Source organism: Rhinolophus sinicus, chromosome 3 (assembly GCF_057876585.1).
Source record: "Rhinolophus sinicus isolate RSI-liver-muscle chromosome 3, RSI-T2T, whole genome shotgun sequence".
Taxonomy (NCBI): Eukaryota; Metazoa; Chordata; class Mammalia; order Chiroptera; family Rhinolophidae; genus Rhinolophus; species Rhinolophus sinicus.
The window spans coordinates 89,788,940-89,808,068 of record NC_142503.1 but is presented as its reverse complement, the minus strand read 5'-3'; the positions used below and the strand labels follow the sequence as shown (position 1 = coordinate 89,808,068).

At 41.2% G+C, this 19,129-nt stretch overlaps 1 protein-coding gene across 8 annotated transcripts; it reads right to left on the bottom strand.

Annotated features, from left to right (window-relative positions):
* Positions 1-2,936: 2,936 nt before the first annotated feature.
* ZNF655 (zinc finger protein 655) lies at positions 2,937-17,543 on the bottom strand. Of its 8 annotated transcripts, none has more exons than XM_019718346.2 (6): positions 17,387-17,543; positions 16,262-16,424; positions 15,023-15,108; positions 14,501-14,627; positions 7,426-7,530; positions 2,966-6,910 (listed from the first exon to the last, which is right to left on the bottom strand). In XM_019718346.2, the coding sequence occupies exons 2-6, from the start codon at positions 16,395-16,397 to the stop codon at positions 5,514-5,516; spliced, it is 1,851 nt and encodes a 616-aa protein (XP_019573905.2). In that variant the 5' UTR covers positions 16,398-16,424; positions 17,387-17,543; the 3' UTR covers positions 2,966-5,513. The 8 variants fall into 8 exon arrangements, with proteins under 8 accessions (XP_019573907.2, XP_019573905.2, XP_019573906.2 ...); XM_019718347.3 differs by lacking the exon at positions 17,387-17,543 and adding an exon at positions 17,086-17,330; XM_074328507.1 differs by lacking the exon at positions 15,023-15,108.
* Positions 17,544-19,129: the final 1,586 nt, after the last annotated feature.

The following is a 19,129-nucleotide window of genomic DNA, read 5'->3' as shown; positions in this document are numbered from 1 at the left end:
CGACCTCCGCCTCCAGTAGGCGGCCTGGGAACTCGGGTTCCTCGGTGTGCACTTCCGGGTCCTATCTAGGCAGCTTGGAGGTCTAATCTCGAAAGCAGGTTCTCCACCGGGAGCTGGGCGCACAGCGGCTTTGGGATGGGGACCTCCTTCGGTGTTTGTCCTTCCCCAGAAAGGATTGTAGGAGGATGGTACAGATTTCTTTATTTGCCCTCATTGCCTAAGTGGACCGAGCATCTAAATCGGTTTCCTTCTTTCTCATTCCCTCTGTCTTGTGTGTACCCCATTTGCCTCCTCCGCTCCTGCCTGCCTTGTTTTACTACACCTGTCACCTCTCTTCTTCATAATCACTGGCCAGGTTAACCCTGCTGGGCCCGAATTCGTCACCTAGGCCCTCATTCCACCCAGTCCTCTCTCCCTTTGTCGCTTCAACCCAGCCCCTCCCACTTTTGCAGGAGAAACATACTGGTACCAATACCAATATGAGAAAGAAAAGCCTTAAAGAGGTCAAATCCAAAGAGCCTTCTGAGCCTGGAGTACAGATTTGCCAGAGGCACCTTTGAAATGTCGAAGCAGGAAAAAAAGGTTAAGGAAATGAGTTGTTTATAAGGGTAGTTTCCTGCTAAACGCAGAAATAACAGCTACCAGTTGTGGAGCACTTAAACTGACATCTCATTAACCCTCACAACAATCCTGTGAAGTTGGTACATTTACTATCTTACATGCCAGATGCTGCAGAGGTAGTTAGCAACTAGAGGCAGCATTTGAACCCTGGCCAGTTCAAACCAAAGCCTGGTGCTAACTGCACCCTGGACAATGAAGGACAATGAAGGCAGGGTGGACATTTGTACTATGAGCAACTGCAGAAAAATATAGACGCCTGTAATTATACCCAAGTTGTAAATTTATAAACATGAATGAAATACAAATATAAAAGGCTAACCATTTTCTAAAACTGAAGAGAGTGAATAGGTTGCATCAGCAAAATAAAAAATTCCAGCATTTATTTTGATTTGTACAGGGCACCATCTGATTTGATTGAAATCACTCTTAATGGTCTGGATTAAACATGGGTTCCTTCATACACTCCCATTTTGAAAATGTGATGTCATATGATACAAATGTTAGAAGAGTCAGATGTCACAGTTTGCTGACTCCAGCAGGGAGTCCCTGTAGGGAGGCAGTTCCTATCACAGCCCAGGATGCCTGATTTCTCTAGTCATGTTTAAGTTCTCCAAACCCAGGGTATCCCTTCCTGGGCAATGCTAGTACTCCACTGTTAAATGCTTGCTCATTGATTCCCTTTTTAAAATTTTATCTCCCTTCTATCTAAACATCTGTTCTATTTTTACAGGTTTTTATATTAGTGTTTATATTAATAACTTTTGGGCACAGTACATTTTACATTAATTTTCATGCTGTTATTAACATTATACAGACAAGAAAACTAGAGGCTACGTAAAATTTCCAGTCACACAGCTAGTAAGTAAACAGCAAAGTTCAAACACAGGTATGTCTAATTCCTAAGCCATTGCTTTGACAATTTGCTCATCTTCACTCAGTGGATGGTTTAATCCATTTAACTGTATCCTTTGGCCAGCACTGAATATCATAGTGTCTGGCAACTGTGTTACTAGATAGATGAGGTTACATTTTCAGATGTGGGAAGCCCATTATGCTTTGCTGAGATGACACCCCATGGGCCTCCTTTGAACTTCATTCTTGAACTTCCTGTTACCCATATGCCATTTCCTAGGATGAGGCATTTCTCCAGAGCTCATTACCTGAAAATGCCATACTCTTTCATGTACAGGCCTCCGGCGTGCTTTCGTGCCTGCAATCCTCCCCCTGCTCCTCCTGTAGCATGCTCCCTCTCCAGTCTACTTCTATCCCTCCTTTGCTCAAGCCGAAACCGAGGAATCAAACTTGATTTTTCCATTACCTGCTTTGCTCCACTGCTTTATATATAACCAGAGGTGACAGTATATCTTGGTAAAGATACATGTCCATCAGCAAGTTCTAGTTAGCAGAAAAAATGGAAATATAAATCTAGTGATGGGATTTGGGGTGTCTTGGCAGGAAATAGGAATTTGGAAGCTTTGACCTGTGGCCCGTCATTGTTAAAATTGTCTAAGCCTGTTTCAAGGAGGGGGCGGGGGTCTCTGACTAGCTCCCACAAGATATTGGGATATTTGCCCCTAGTATACCAGAGAGCTCTGGGTGCATTTAGAATTAGCTGCAAACCGTAATAGCGAATCATTGGGTTGTAACAGGGAATGAAGAGCTATCAAAGAAAACTTCTCTGGTTGGTGTCTAACACCAATTTCATGATGATGGAAAACTCTGGAGTCAAACAGACCTGACTTTGAACTTGCGGTGTGACCTACGAAGTTCTTTAACCTCTCTATGCCTCAGAGCCTCTGAATAACAGAGCTAGTTCCCTTGCAGAGTAGTTGTGAGGATTAAGTCTGAATATGTACATACATGTACACTTGGTGAGTGGACAGACAGAAGACAGATAAAATTAGATGTCCCTCAACTATTAGATTTCTTCTCTTCCCTTTCCAAACTTCAAGACTGAAAAAGACAAAGAACTCAAACTCATTATTTGGACTGATTAAACATCCGCAAGCTTAAAGTGGCAGGTTACTTGCTCTTGAGGATTATTTTGGTTTTTCATTTTTAAAAATGTATTTATTAAGAAAAACACATTCTGCCTACTTCTACTGAAACCTCAAATGATTTCCTCTTATGTAGACAGCATCCCAATCGAGTAACTCTTTAAATCCTAAACATTCAGACATTGTTCCTCCAGAGATCGATGGAAGAGCAGGTACCAGTACACAGGAGAGTGACCCACTCTTGTTGTGAAACAGGTTTTTGGAAGGAACTGAGTTGCAGCCAGGAAGATGATTCCAAAATTTCCAAATGCTTCTGGCTAAGGCCTTCAGATTTTATTTGAAACAGATTCTCAGAGTATCAAACACATCTTTATTCAAGTGGAGGTACAAAAGCACATTGTTAAACCAAATGCATACATGTGATTTTTACATATTCTACTATTTACGGATTAATTCTGTTTCATAATCACCGGAGGTGACTATTAGTCTTTACAAGTAAAGGTATACACGTTCATTAACAGGGAAAAAACATGCATTTTCATTTGCTTTTACATTTAGATCAATTCGTTTAGATCCCTCCCTTGCCCTGATGGGATCCTAAGCTTGCTGATGCTAAGAGGTAAAACATAGTGGCAGAACTATCCTAGAGGTTAGCTGTAAGATGCTTATAAAGCGAGCAATACATTTTTATATATTTGTTGAGGATCCCTCGTGAATATTATAACATCTGAACTATGAAGGCCTCAATTGCTGGAATGACTAGAATTTTAAATAACACTTGTCTTATTCACAAAACGTTATGAAGCTTAAGATGGAAAAATACAATAAAATGCTTTGACATTATCTAAAGAATCACGAACTATTGCTACCGTGTTTCCCCCAAAATAAGACCTAGACGGACCATCAGCTCTAATGCACCTTTTGGTTAGCAAAAATTAATATAAGACTCAGTCTTATTTTACTGTAATATAAGACCCGGTATTATATTAATTTTTGCTCCAAAAGGTGCGTTAGAGCTGATGGTCTGGCTAGGTCTTATTTTGGGGGAAACACGGTAGGCGTTACGATGAACTCTGGAGCCAACATCTGTGATCACTTTTATCAATCAAGAAACCCATGTTCTTTTACATGGCTTGTAGAGTCTAGTAAAATACAAAAGTGTGATAATGATAAATAATTACACACAAAGCCCCCACTTCAAATACTGTCCTGGATTGATGAGGGAAGACTGGGGACAGAAATTAAAATAGATAAAGCAATCGTAACAGTTAAAATTTTACCAGGAACAGACCTGCCACTCTCTTGAAATACTCTCTCTAGAGATATTACCTAAGAACAGTAATATTTTTGTTGGAAGGCTGAGCTCTCTCTTATGAAGCTCTTTGAATTTTTTATTAGGTTGGTGCAAAAGTAACTGCGGTTTTTGCAATTATTTTTAACCTTTTAAACCACAATTACTTTTGCATCAACCTAATAGTTTATATTCTTTATGTTTTGCCCTATCAAAAGCAGACCTAAGCATTTTGCTGGTCTTCAATGGAAGTATATAAAGTGATTCTAAACTCAGACATGCAGAACAAGCGCTGAATGCAGCTAGCCCACCATAATCTCATCGGCTCCCTGATGTCCTTATCATCTCTTAGAGGGCTGTGGACGCAGACAGGCAGCTAAGAACCTGGGCATCACTTTAAAATGTTTAGCTGCCTGCCATGAACTCAGGGGAGACAGAATTATTCATACTCATGGATGAACAGGATGTGGAAATCCAATTTAAAGGAAGTTGCTTCACTTTATGAAAGAAGACACCAGAATAGCAACATCAAGTAGGGAAGGCATACCTGCTGGTGAAAAGCTTAAAACTAGGAAACCACCAGTCCAAGGCGCTTAAGAGAATGGAGAAATCCATAGGAATTCAAGTGCTGTGGCTGGAAACGAGTATGTAGGGTTCTCAAAAAAGAGCAGGCCCAACAGTCTGTTTTGGAGAGAATTTGGGCTGAGAACAGCAGAAAAAGCTAAATGAGCTATATTCCAGATGCTGATGTTTTAACATTGGAGTAATACCTTAGGGAAGCTGTGAATAATAAGTACCAATTTCAGGAAATAAAATGTTTATAGGCTATATTAAAATAAAAATAGCTTAAATGAATTCCATAAATAAAGTACACATAGTTACATACAATACCTATTATATTAAATAAAACAATGCCGTAATAAAACAGCACTGAATTCACCAAGTCACTCCTCAGAATAGATTCTTTTGCAATGAAAAAGACTGGAACTATATATTAATGATTTCATATACAAACAATAAACAATTTTCTCTCCAACATTTTTATGTCGAATAAAGCCTGAAATATGGCAATAAATTTTTCCATTTGCATTATACCAGATTCTGGTCTGGTGCAGGTATTCCGATGATGAAAAAGACTTGAACTCCTACACTCAAATGATTTCTCCAGGGTATGGATTCTTTGATGTTGAATGAGGATTGAAATATGATTGAATCTTCCCCCCCACTCCCCCCATCCCTACACACATTGATTACATTCATAGGCTTTCTGCATGGAATGAATTTGATGATGAACAAGGTAGTGTCTTTGACTGAAGGTTTTTTTCACATTCATTAGTGATGAAATTTTATTCCTGTATGAATTCTCCAATGGTGACTAAGGTATGAACATAGCATGAAGCATTTACCACATTCAATATATTCGTAGGTTTGTTCATTGGTATGGGTTTGCAGGCATCGACTGAGTTTAACTAATAGCTTTACTACATTTGTCACATTCAGAGGGTTTCTCTGGTGTGAACTCTCCGATACTGAATAAAGGTTGAGCTATAATTGAAGGTTTTACTATATTCAGTACATACATGATTTCTCCCTGGGGTGAAATCTCAGATGTTGAATGAGGCCTGAACTTGACTAAATGTCTTCCCATGTTCATTACATTCGTAAGGTTTCTCTTTGGTATGAATTCTTTGATGTTGAACAAGGTGTGCTCTCTGACTGAGGTTCTTTTCCCATGCATCACAATCAAAGGCTTTTTCTCTGGTGAGGACTTCTCGTTGTAGGACAAGATCTGAGCTATGATTAAAACTTTCTTCATAATCATTACACTCAGAGGATTTCTCTTTCCTATGAATTTTGTGATGCTGAATAAGGCATGAGGTTTGACTGAAAGCTTTTCCACATTCATTACATTCATGTGTTTTTTCTCCTGTGTGAATTCTTTGATGCTGAATAAGATGGGAATTCAATCTGAAGTCTTTCCCACATTCATTACATGTATAGGGCTTTTCTCTGAGACGAATTCCTTGATGTTTAATAAAGGTCAACCCACATTCATTGTATTCATAGGCTTTCTCTTCACAGTGAACTTTCTGATGTTCGACTAGGTATGAGGTATGACAGAAGTCACTGCCACATACAGTACACTTACAGGGCCTCTCTCTGTGAATTCTCTGGTGTTGAGTAAGATGTACACTACGACTGAAGACTCTTTCACAACTGCTACATTTGTAAGATTTTGCTCTAGTGTGAATCCTCTTATGCTGAATTATGCCTGAGCTCTGACTAGAGGATTTGTCAGATGACTCACAGGACTTATCAGACACTTCACATTTATAGGGTTTTTCTCTAGTATGTATTCTTTTATGTCGACTAAGACTTGAACTCTGACTGAAAGATTTTTCACATTCTTTACATTTGTAGGGTTTCTCTCTGGTATGAATTCTCTGATGTCTAGAAAGGGCTGAGCTCTGGTGGAAGACTTTCTCACATGCATCACATTTATAGAATTTCTCAGTGGTAGGAATGCTTTCACATTTACTAAGGTGGGAGAGCTCCATCAAGCTTTCTTTATATTCACTACTCTGAAAATCCTGTGTTAGATTTATGTGTTCCTGTTTATCAGCAGCTGAATTCTGGTTGAGGCTCATGTCGTACTTATCAATGTCATCAATGTTCTGTATTCTAAGATCTTTCTGATCTGTATCAAGGGTAGATTCCAGACTGAAGCTTTTTTCAGGTTCATTACATTCATTGTTCTTCTCACTGGTGAAGGTTTTCTTGCTGATTGTTATTTGCCTAAACTCCCTCTCCAAGAAGAGAAATTTCCTTAGGATTTCCTGAAGCCTTTCTAATCTGTCCTCAGGTTTATACACTTCTCTAGTCTCAGGAACTTGGGCAATATCCTTTTTGAGTCTTCCTACTCTCACTTTGTATGAATGTACTTCTTCTGAAATTTTCTGCTTAGGAATCAACAGCTTGTTCTCTTCTCTGGTATCTCCATCTGATTCAATATATAAATAGAAAATGCAAATATAATCTGTACCCCGTGCTTAGAAAAAGAAAACTCAGAGAGGAAAATACTAAATAATCTAGTCTCTACCAGGATGAGAGTTTATTTACTCTGAAACACAGGCACAAAATCTCAACAGCAGATAAAAGGGTGTGAATAGGAACAGTGAGGTAGGATCCAAATGGTTCAGGGTATGGCAGAAACAGAAGGTACTTTCATGAGACTAAGAAGATAACCAATTAAGGTGTTTCAAAGGAGTTAATAGGGAAAATAGTTCAAAAGAATTAAAAATAAGCAACTTAAATAGGGACTTAGTACAACTTGTGGATGACAAGGAACAAAATAAATGCAAAGAGTTTATCAAAACTGAAGGGAAAGGAAAAAGCTCTCCATTCAGTGATACAGGCAGAGCTCTTCACTTTGACTGTCAAAGTAGTTACAACTTGGCTCAACAACTGGACTTTACTTTCCTACTAATTCCATCTGATTGATTCTGCCTTACTCACCTGAGCAGTCATCTCTTAAGACTTCTCTATTCTTAGTTTCCAGATCAAAGACCAGTAGATCTTGTTCCAGCTGGGAGATCCCATCAGGCTTGAAAATTGGAAATCCTGCTCACAGAGAAGGAAATGGGATGTGGCAATTTTTCAGCAGATACTACACCAACCCATTTTTCTATTAACTAATGGTTAATGGAGAAAGTAAATTCTTAGAAGACACTGGGGAAGCCTGAAGCGTGAGTGGCAAAGATGCTCTACAAGGAGCTCCTATTTGTACTCTAGAAAGAGGCGTGTTAGTAAGGGGCAGGCTGATGCCTTTTGGGAGCAAGAGAAGTCATCTAACATTCCTCAGACAAGGGAATTTGTGCACGGGATAATTTCACAGAAATTATTATTTTCAGTCCTCATCTGTTGCTTATAGATCAATCGTGTGTTAGACCTGGTCTATAGTATTAGACCTAGTCAAAATCCAGGTAATCAAAATTACAACTTTGCTGGACTGGAGAAAAGTGAATACTCAAGCCCTGTTGCAGGGTGAGCTGAACTGTAGCAACAGAATCAGTGAAGCCTGAATAAATATTCCTAGGACCAATCTCAAGAAACAATTCATTTCAATTCACATGAGGAAACAAAGAATAATATGACACATTCTCACCCATTAGGAGCTTACACTCTTGTTTATCCAACAAACATTTATGCAAAGTGTGCAGGGGATAAAGAGCCAAGCAGGAAAGGTCCATCCCTTCAAGGACTTTACACTCTTAAATGCAGAGACAGAGATATAAATAACTATAATATGATATAGTGAAGCAAGTACAATAAAAGTGCATCTTTACATAAAATGGTCTTTGTCTGGCTTGCATAATGGACTGGGAAGATCTAATCTCTTTTAAAGTGAAAGAAAGAGGCAATGAGCTTCTGAAGGGGCAGAACTATTATAGTATCAAAGGGGCATTATTTTATATGTGTTCAGCCCAGAAAGCTTCTAGTAGCACACATATAGGTCTAGCTCAATCCTCTCATCTCCAAAAGCCTTTCTCTCCACTTACTGAATGTCTACAAAATTTATCTGTTCCTCTTATCCTGGCATGTCATTATATAATGGAGTTTATACATTTTTTAAAAATTGGTTTCTAGTATCTTCATCTCTACCTGATTTATAAACTCTTTGATAACAAACACCCATGTATCTTGTATCTTGCACTTGTTCTGATTAATAATTTATTTAAGAGCTGCTCACTGAGTGCCAATTCTGTGCCCAAGAGTCAGCATATAACAGATAACCAACGTTTTAAAAAGGGCATTGGGCCTGGAAAATATGATAAAGCAACAGCTGCTCTCTTGGGATTCCATATGAGAGCCTATGAGCAGAGAGATCAGAACAGATTATAAGACTGACATTTACTGGGGCCAGCCTTGTGGCTCAGGCGGTTGGAGCTCCGTGCTCCTAACTCCGAAGGCTGCCAGTTCGATTCCCACATGGGCCAGTGGGCTCTCAACCACAAGGTTATCAGTTCAACTCCTGGAGTCCCGCAATGGATGGTGGGCTCCGCCCCCTGCAACTAAGCTTGAACACAGCACCCTGAGCTGAGCTGCCTCCCGGATGGCTCCGTTGGTTGGAGCGCAGGCTCTCAACCACAAGGTTGCTGGTTCGACTTCCGCAAGTGATGGTGGGCTGCACCCCCTGCAACTAGCAATGGCAACTGGACCTGGAGCTAAGCTGCACCCTCCACAACTAAGACTGAAAGGACAACAACTTGACTTGGAATAAAGTCTTGGAAGTACACAGTGTTCCCCAATAAAGTCCTGTTCCCCTTCCCCAATAAAATCTTTAAAAAAAAAAAGATATTTACTGTGTTTCTGAATTCCTTCTGGGCAAACAGTCGATTCTCCTTTTGCACACTTAACTTAGTTAAGATCTTCCATGTCAAATGAAATAGTTTTGCAATTTAAGAAAACGTTAGTGTGGCATAAAGCAGCAACTATTCTGCTCAGAATTCTGATAACATAATTTGCAACTTTTAACTTTGAGATATTAAGGTGCTTCTAAACTTTGATAACTGAAATAAATTTTGGTTATTTACTCTGTATCTACACTTAAATCACATACGCACAACAAAAAAGATCTTCATGTAGGATGAAGGGTTTGATTTTAGATTTGTGTTTAAAGTAACGTAGAAAGGTATAAGAGAAAATGCTTAGCTGGCAGTTAGAGATACAAGATTGCAGTTTACAAGAGCAAACAGGGTTCAAGATACAGACTTAAAGTCATCTGTATCATCAAAATATTAAGCTAAGGTTTACTGTTTACTAAGCATTTAGTAGGTGCAAAGAACCACACCAAGAGCTTTACAAGCTTTCACTCAATACTCACCATACCTTTTTGAGGTATGAACTATTATTGTACCCATTTTAGAAATGGGAAAATGAAGATTCGTTAATTAACTTGCCCAAGGTCATAAATGGTGAAGCCAGAGCACAAACCCAGACAGTCTTATTTTAGAACCTGGCTTTAAAATAATCTAGTAAAGGGGCGGCGGATGGCTCAGTTGGTTAGAGCACAAGCTCTGAACAACAGGGTTGCCAGTTTGATGCCGGCATGGGCCAGTGAGCTGCGCCCTCCACAACTAGATTGAAAACAATGAGCTGTCGCTGAGCTTCCGGAGGGGTGGCCGGATGGCTCAGATGGTTAGAGTGCGAGCTCTCAACAATAAGTCCCACATGGGATGGTGGGCTGCGCCCCCTGCAACTAAAGACTGAAAACGGCGACTAGACTTGGAGCTGAGCTGCACTCTCCACAATTAGATTGAAGGACAACTGCCTGGAGATACACACTGTCCCCAGTATTCCCCAGTAAGATTTAAAAAAAAAAGAAAATCTGATCCAAAGCTCCTATCAGTTGTGTCCTTTCCAAACAAACATTTATGTAACTACTACCGTGTTTCCCCGAAAATAAGACCTAACCGGACCATCAGCTCTAATGCGTCTTTTGGAGCGAAAATTAATATTAAGACCTGGTCTAGTATTATAGTAAAGACCAGGTCTTATATTAATTTTCGCTCCAAAAGACGCATTAGAGCTGATGGTCTGGCTAGGTCTTATTATCGAGTAAACACGGTTATGAGCCAGGTACTTACATAATCTAATTTAATCCTTGGCACAAACCAGAAAGGTAGACATTATTTTTCATGTTTTAGAGATGAAGAAAATGAGTGTCAGTTTAAATATTTGCTCAGCATATCACAGCTGCTAAGTGGAACCCAAGTCTGATTCCAGTTTATATTCTTTCCAATCTACCACAGGGTCACAGAAATCATTAAGGCAGGTTTTCTTGCCATTGGCCTGAATGCCTTTTACTAAATTTAAGTCAAAACTGTGCTTTCAAAATATGTATTTGCTTTAAAATTTTTCCTATCTAAAATTATCTTTTATTAAAACCTTTTGATTTTTAAAATTTAAACCTTGACCATTTTCTAATTAGATCTATTTTTAACTTAATCCGGTCTTTAAAAGTAACATTTAAAATAATGGCTGTATGCAATGTCAGAGGGGTAGTAGATGGTGGGGGGGGGGAGGATTATCACTGTGTGAGGGATATAAATGATAAATGTCTATTACGTTGTTTTGTGTACCTGAAACTAATAAAAATAAATAAATGATATAAAATATATATATACCTCATTATTTGGTTTGCTGCTTATACCAGACTTGTGCTAAAGTTTAGCCATTTGGAAGCTTCATGCCTTTCTTTCCTGGTCCTTAACAAATACACAAATAAAATCTTTCCTTAGGAATATCTTTTTGTGTATATACCTATTATAAAGGAATATATCCCTAGCAATTTTACTTCTTCATGAATGTATGTCTTTTCTGCTCCCAAACTGTACAACCTTATGCCTATCTATCCTATTTATCTTGGCCGTTTTTAATTATCATCAGAGTACAAAGCCATAAAAATATAAAAAATGCCACATGTGGTTTAACTAATTGTACTAAAGGCACAAAACACTGAAACAGAGCATGGGTTTCAGAGTCAGATCTGAGTCCCACGCCCAGCTCAGACCCTGAGTGGATCACTCACCTTCTCTGAGCCTCAGTTTCCTCAGGTATAAAACAGAATAATACCTGCTCACAGGGTTAAGGATTAAATGAGATATAGTACCTAGTAAATGGTATATAGTACCTAGAAACATATTGGATGCTCAATAAATAGTAAACAGCTGTGACAGTAGGACAGTCTATACAAAATCATTTTTGTCCTCAGGACATCAATTTCAAAAAGTAAAGGGTAAATGTCAAACATTCCTGATTTATCAACTCACTTACCTTCAACTAGAATTTTGATAAGTATGTTTCTAATGCTGTCATTAATAGGGCACCTGCCAAACTAGCCCATGTGAAATGCAATCCAAGTCTCTTTCCCAGTCTTAATCTTCATTTTAAGCACCAAGTCACAGATTACTTCCCTTTGGGTATGACCATCAAGCCAGTAATTTACACACTGTCAACAGAATATGCTTTTAGATTTGGTAATGAAAATTATGACTTTTTAGCTATTTTTTTCATTCTTTTACTCAGTTGTTCATATTCTGTACATTTACTACATACTTAGCATAGTCAAAGCACTTAACCAAAGGACTAAAGTTCTGATGTCTGTGGCAAATACAACTCAGAGCTACCGCCATGATAAAAAGATATAAACTGGAATGTAGGGCTGCTAAGTCAGGGACTGAATTATAAAGTCTCAATTTTATAACACCAAACATAAAGCTGTTAATTAAGTGTGTAACTTTAAATCTTACATGGAGTTTGCTGAACCCACAAATATGAAAATGACTTCCCCAAAACTGTAAAAACTAATTACTAAAGAGATGCTGCTAACTTGGTCACAAAAGCAAACTGAGGAGGATTTCTTGTATGCATTTGTGCCCAGTATGTGTGAGTGTGCATGCGTGTCCTGTATGTGCAGAGATGACAGAGGAAATGGGATGAAATTCAGTCCAATAGCATGCTGTGTTATTTGGCTGATTAAGCTGTTAAGAAGTTTCTTTACTCCAAAAAGTAGACAGATAAACTGTTGGAAATTATGTAATTATTAGATAAAATTAACAGTATCTTACAATTACATATCATTGTACAATATACAAAGTTGTTAAACATACATTCAAGTTGATACCCTGAAATAAAGAAATTGAACTCTTTTGCCCTCCCATTTCCCCTCCATCAAGAACAGAGCTAACGAACAGTTGATCGGGAAAGGTCATATAAATGCATCAATCTATTTAGCAAAAAAGAATAAAGGGGACAAAGGCAGGACCCTGGAAGGGGCCACAGGGACTTGAAGAAGACGAGAATGTTAAATATGAGGAAAGCCCAGGGGTCGCAGGAGAGTTAGTCAACACACGGGGCAGGTCCTGTTCACTACAGAAAAAGAGGGGCGCACAGCATACATTCCACATCCTGAAATAACATGAAAAGATCATAAATGAAGAGCTGGAGTTGAACTTTGTGGTTTCTCAGAACACAAGTAGATGGCCACCAACCGCGGCTTCTGAATGAACTCAGGATTCAAAATGCATCTGGTGCAACCGAGGGCTTCCTGGGCCCTTCAGAAATTTAACAAAGGTCATTTGAGGAGCTGCAATTTTACATAGTGGTGGCATCCTGGGGAGCATCTATTCCATCAATCAAGTGTAATATCTTATAATTGTGGAAAAGGAGTTTCCGAGCAGGGACGAGCAATATCGATGGGAAGCCGATACTTGGGCCATCTCTTGGAGATTCCTGCCGAAAGGACTGCAAGTGTTTCTCCAGAGAAAGCACTTGCCTGGGTATGACTCAGGGCCGGGCAGGAATTCACACTATGAATCCGGGTGGTGGGAAGACGGAGAAGTATGCCTATAAAGATCAAAGAGCCAGGAATGGAAAACACGCTAAAAACTTTCCCAGTGGGCAGGCTGCCTCCCCACAGACAAGAAGATCTCTTTAATCCTGAGTGTAATCGAGGAGACAAAGCAACACCCTGGATGCCACCAGCATAGGCAAAGCAAAAAGAGAGACAAAGAGAAAAGAATAACTGAGATTAATAAAAGAATAACTGTGACATACATAAATAAAAGGAACTGAACAAAAGCAGGGACAGGCAAAAAAAGAAAGAGAAAAAGGAGCAGTGCTCACATCAAAAGGGCTGCCAACAGCCCCACTGATGTTTCTCCAGCACCACAGGCTGCCTAACCTCTGCTGCCCACTGTACCATCCAAACGACAAAGGAGAGACTTGGTTTAAGTCTGAGACTTCCACTCCTGGGGATGAGATTACTTAGGGTTACCACCTGGGTGACGCACTGAAATGTAGTACAGTGAGTCGTGTCTTTAAATGAAGTCTCTCAAATTCTGTCTGCTTGGAGATGAATTTAGGGATCTTAAGAGGGATTACTTAACAAGGACTTTAGCCTCTCTCTAAAAATGGCATTTCTTCTTCTGAGGAAAACGGGAAACTCGGATACAGGAGCACTGAATTACCAGGAAGGAAAGAGTCTGCTTGTGGGTTGGGAGGCTCTAGAGTAAGGGTGTCAAAACTGCGGCCCGCGGGCCAACTAAGGCCCATGAGCCATTGTTAATTGGCCCACAGCAAATTCCAAAAATATATTTAGTTTACTTAAATAAACCAGGTGAGGCAATATGTACTTCACCTCGAGTGAGTGGCCCGGCTGTTTGTGTATTTTACCGCATATGGCCCTTGGTAAAAAACGTTGAAAAAAGTTTTGATACCCCTGCTCTAGAGTCTCTCATAAAAAAGGAAAAGACAAGAAAGGTAAGAACTTAGGCAAAGCACAAGCAAGTTTCCCTTTTCTAACCAGATACCCCACAAAAGCAGGAACTGTTAACTCAGGATAAGGAGTAGAATGTCTTACCCTGAAACTCCCAAAGGAAAACCACTCCTGGAGGAGATGACCTTAAAGATGGAGGATTCAAAGGTTCTAAGACCAGGAATCTGAGCCACACTCTACTTTCTCAGAAACCTCATACCTACTCAGTACAGAAATCCCAACAGGTAAACTGAATAAAAAGACAGTCCTTACCCAGCGAGACCACGTTCCCATAATTCTCTAACATCACTTCTCTGTAGAGCTCCCTCTGAACAGGGTCCAGGCATCCCCATTCCTCTCGGGTAAGGTGCACAGCCACATCCTCGAATGTCACAAACTCCTGAAATAACACAGCCTGGCTGCTCTGGGGAAGGAGGCCATGACAGCACCACGGCCAGAGAACGAAGGAGACAATACAGAGAGATCTCCCGTGTGTACTTATGTCGGGAGGAGTGAGAACAGATTAGAATTGAGGGAACAAATTCCACAACCCTTTAACATCTCATAAGCGCCCAGCACAGCACCAGGGACAAAGAAACAGTGTTTTGCTGGTGGTGTTAGGAAGACGGGAAGGTGGTCTGTGTGAAGTCCAGGTCTCTGGAGAGAATCAGTTCCCAAACTGGGGTCTGCTACTGAAAAAAATTCCAAGCAAGGTTTACAGAAGGGATGAGGGAAAGGCCACACTCAGTCAGCAGCAATAGTCCCTGAGGAAAAGCAGAGGGTTCCTCAGCTCACCTGGTACCTGGCTGTCAGGAGTGCAGCTGCCTGGTCTCCTGGGCTTCCCTCGTGGGGAAGAGCAGGCACCTGGGGAACAGGTGGAGCTAAGGGAGGAGAAAGGAGCCAAGAGTGAGAGCAGCCCTTCCCTAGGGCTCCCTTACAGGAGTCAGTGGGACGTTTCTTCACATCAACATTCTAGTAAAACCAATGAACATTTATCAGGTATTGAGTGTGTACTCTGCTCCTCAGAACTTGCATACCCTGCTTACACATGTTTAGACCCGTGATAGAGGATTTTATTATGAAATCTCATGTTTCACTTTATCCTCATGACATGACATTCCTCTAACAGAAGGGGAAGCACTATACCTCTTTTGCAGATGGGCAAAGCAAAGCATAAGGACTCGCAGTGACTGGTGCAGGACCACGGTGATTTAGTAGACTTCTGACCCTTTCCCAAACACTGTTCTGTAAACATCACTAAGCCTTTCTCTTATTAATGGACGGTGTCTCTGCAACCAGTGTGTAAGGCCCCTAAGAATAAGGAATGGTCATCTGTTTCCTCATAATCCTTTCCACACTCCCCAAGTTCCTCACAGCACTCTACATACTGTGGCACTCAGTGTCACTGACACAAGTTATTTCAGGCACTGCAGTTGGCCACAAGTAAGCTAAGATTCTTACAAAACAAAGGAAGTACAAGACAGATCAACCTATCTAAACAGTACATAAAAATGTTATATCATAGAGTCAATGTGACATGTATACATTCATACAGGCAATTCCTTGCACTCAACCAAGGAATTAATGGGTGCTTTCTTTATCAAAGTTAGATTAGTCACAAACACTGCAGTTGCAATAGAACAGCAGGTGGCAAAGCACACAAAGTTATCAAAGTGCAGCGAAACTAAGTGAAGGGAACAGGGTGAGGGACAGGCCCCAAACCTAAGAGGAAGTGAAAGCCAGGCAGGGATTGTGAGATGTGGCAAAGGCAGCATATCTTAGAAATTATTGTGGCTGTGGTAACTGGAATAAAGTGAAGGTTGTATGAACAAAAACAGCTGGAACAAAGTGAGTGACCACCTCTGTCTTTTAAGGAAAGATGGGCTGCCCTTAATAGAGGGTCCCAGACCAGGACTGAGCATCTGCCCTCCCTTCCAGACCTCCCTCCAGGGGCCATCTTCTTACTGAAGTCCCAGGCCTGGGAGCAACTCTACACTCCCGTTCTCCTGGATGTCAGTGCTCTCTTGGCCTTACCCCCAGTGAGTCCCTGTTCCATGGCGGAGTCCTGCACGACCTGAGGCTCTGGGGGCAGACCCTCATACTGGGTCTCCAAAGATTGAAACTGGACCCTTGATGATCCTGCTGCTTCCCGGGCTGATATTTCCTCCATCCCTGTTCTGGAGAACAATGACCATCACTGTGGAGTGAGATTAGGAGAAATTATTGTAATAAATTAAAACAGCCCATCATTTCATATCCTCAGGACTTAGCAAAGTATCTTATATATTGTAGTCAATAAAAAATAGTCAATAAAATTAAACTACAAAAGGAAAAGTGGATATTATTCAGTTTTAAATAGCTGAGAACCAAATCATACGCTCCAAGAATGCAGGTTTATTTGAACTCCACTAAATCGGAATTTGTGGTATTTCAAACACAATCAAGAAAGTACAATTTAATAGTATAAAGATTTCTGTGGAAAGTTTAAAATATTCGAAATTTACAAACTTCTTTCAAAGCCCAAGTTTGTAACCAGAGAAATATGCCACTTATGATTGCTCATTAATTTTTTTTAAAGCAGGCCCTTAGGAATTACTTGGTAAACACCACGTCAGCCCACATTCAATGACTAAATGGTCCTGTCTAAATAACAAAATTTCACGTTTGGAGTCAGACCCTTCGCTTACTCAAACTAGGCAGGCAGGCCTTTTCCCACAATCCTGACAGTAACCCAGGGAAGAGCTATTATTCGAACAGGTTTGACTGGTGTCCTTCAAACCCAAGGACGCGACAGGGTTCCGTCTCCCTTCCGCAACACTAAAACAGGGCCCTTGCGCCCGGTCCTCAGAATGCCTCACCCGGAGCTGCCCTTCTCCCACTTCCCTGTGAGGTGAAGACTCGGTCCCAAAAGGGCGAGGCGGCTCACAGAGACCCTGTTCACTCCAGGGCAGTCACCGGGTCCTGACAGCCGGGCCCTCAGTCCGCGGGGCATCGGGGCAAATACCGACTGAGGTGAAACAGGCCCTCGCACCATCCGCCCCGCGCGCTCCTGGGGAAGCAAAGCGCGGCGGGCAGGACCGGACACCTCCTCCTCCTCCCCCGGAGGCTAAACAGGGAGCCAACCCCACTGCGACCCCAGGACGGCTTCCGGGGACTCACCCAAGTGGAAATGCGGGCTAAACTGCCGTCCTGTCGCAGACACCTTTGCTCGCCGGGCCACCCTGGGCTTTCGGGAGTCGCTCTACACCGCTTGGAGGCCGGCGCTTCTCGGTGGCACTTCCGGAGGCGGAGTCCGACGGCTTGGTGCGGAGGGCGGGACCCCGGATGAGGGCCCCGGATGAGGGCGTCGGGTAAAAGGTGGGAACTACGGAAGGCGGCTTGAGTCGCTTTTCCATGTCAATCTTCCGGCTTCGTCTCCTCTGCTAAACTCGCTGGCTGCCTCTAGCCAGTATACCAGTAATGACCATGACAGCCCCGGACTTGGGAAAGGGCTTCCGCTGGCCCTTCCCTGCTTCAGCCCTAATGGTCCGACTTCCAGGAGTCAGCCGGTAGGGAACTAGCACAAGGGTATAGAGTACATTTATTAAAGAGACGATTGAAGGCGCTTCGGTGATAATGAGGACTACAGAAAATCCTGGGATCGGAATCTACTGAAGTTCTTGGGGGAAGGCGGGAGCATTGAGCATATTGAAGTGGAAGAGAAACTGAGACTGGAAGAGAGCCACATACCTGGGGAAAGGCTGGACTGTGCAGAAATAAGGATAGGTAAGCACGGAGGACGTGGACAGGCAGGCCCCGTGCTAGGACAGAATCCCTTAGGACATTATAACTTCTGGATCCTTAGGGAATGCGATGTCTTGTGGTGGAAATAGATCCGCTAGGGACTGGCAAGTCTCTTGCAGAATCGAAAAAGTGGAGGGAACTTTAGATATTACTCCTTTGTTTAAGCTCACAAATCAAATATCCTTAAATGCTATTTGATATCAAATTATAAGAAAAATCAAAAGCGTGGCATTCTATATGTTTTTTTCAAACTACGTCAGCTTCATATTCTGATGTGTCTTCCCTTTCTTTCCTCCTTTAGTATCCCTGGTTTAATACCTTGTTTCCCTGAAAATAAGACCTAGCCGGACAGTCAGCTCTAATGCATCTTTTGGAGCAAAATTTAATATAAGACCCGGTCTTATTCTATAAGACCGGGTATAATATAATTAATATAATGTAATACCAGGTCTTATAATATTAGACCGGGTCTTATATTAATTTTTGCTCCAAAAGATGCATTAGAACTGATTGTCCGGCTAGATCTTATTTTCAGGGAAACACGGTATAACTTCCTACTATGACACAATCTCTCTAGTTAACAGTATCCCTGTCACAATGGAATCGGCATTAACATAGAAAATGCACTGCTTAGCCAGTTGCTTGCTGGACAGCTCCAGCTAGACACTTTCTTCTGTTGAACAGAAATATACCCCCCTGGTGATGTCTTTTTCCTGTTGAGATCCCTGGGACAACAGATTACACATTACTTTCTCCTTTTCATTAACAGCTCTTCTAATATTCTAGGATAGCTGTAAGTTTGGGGTTCTTTCCTGAGTTGCTATTTTCCCACAAATTGTACCTATTAGCAGAGTGCTGCATTTCTCCAGTAGAGATGAGCAAACTGGCAGTGGTGCATTTGTGTCTAAGTTTTAGCTGACTTTAGTTTGCTCCAGTGAGAGGACGACAGGAGGGACCAACTTAAGGGTCTACTTCCCACCAATAGCATCAATCCCTAACAAAGAGTGGTAAGAAACAGTAGCTACTCCTTTGCTTCTAAGCAAAATTTTCTTTCAAGGGTTCCTCAGATAACAGGTGGAAACAATTAACCAACTCATAAAATTTGTGAGTTTTTAGTTT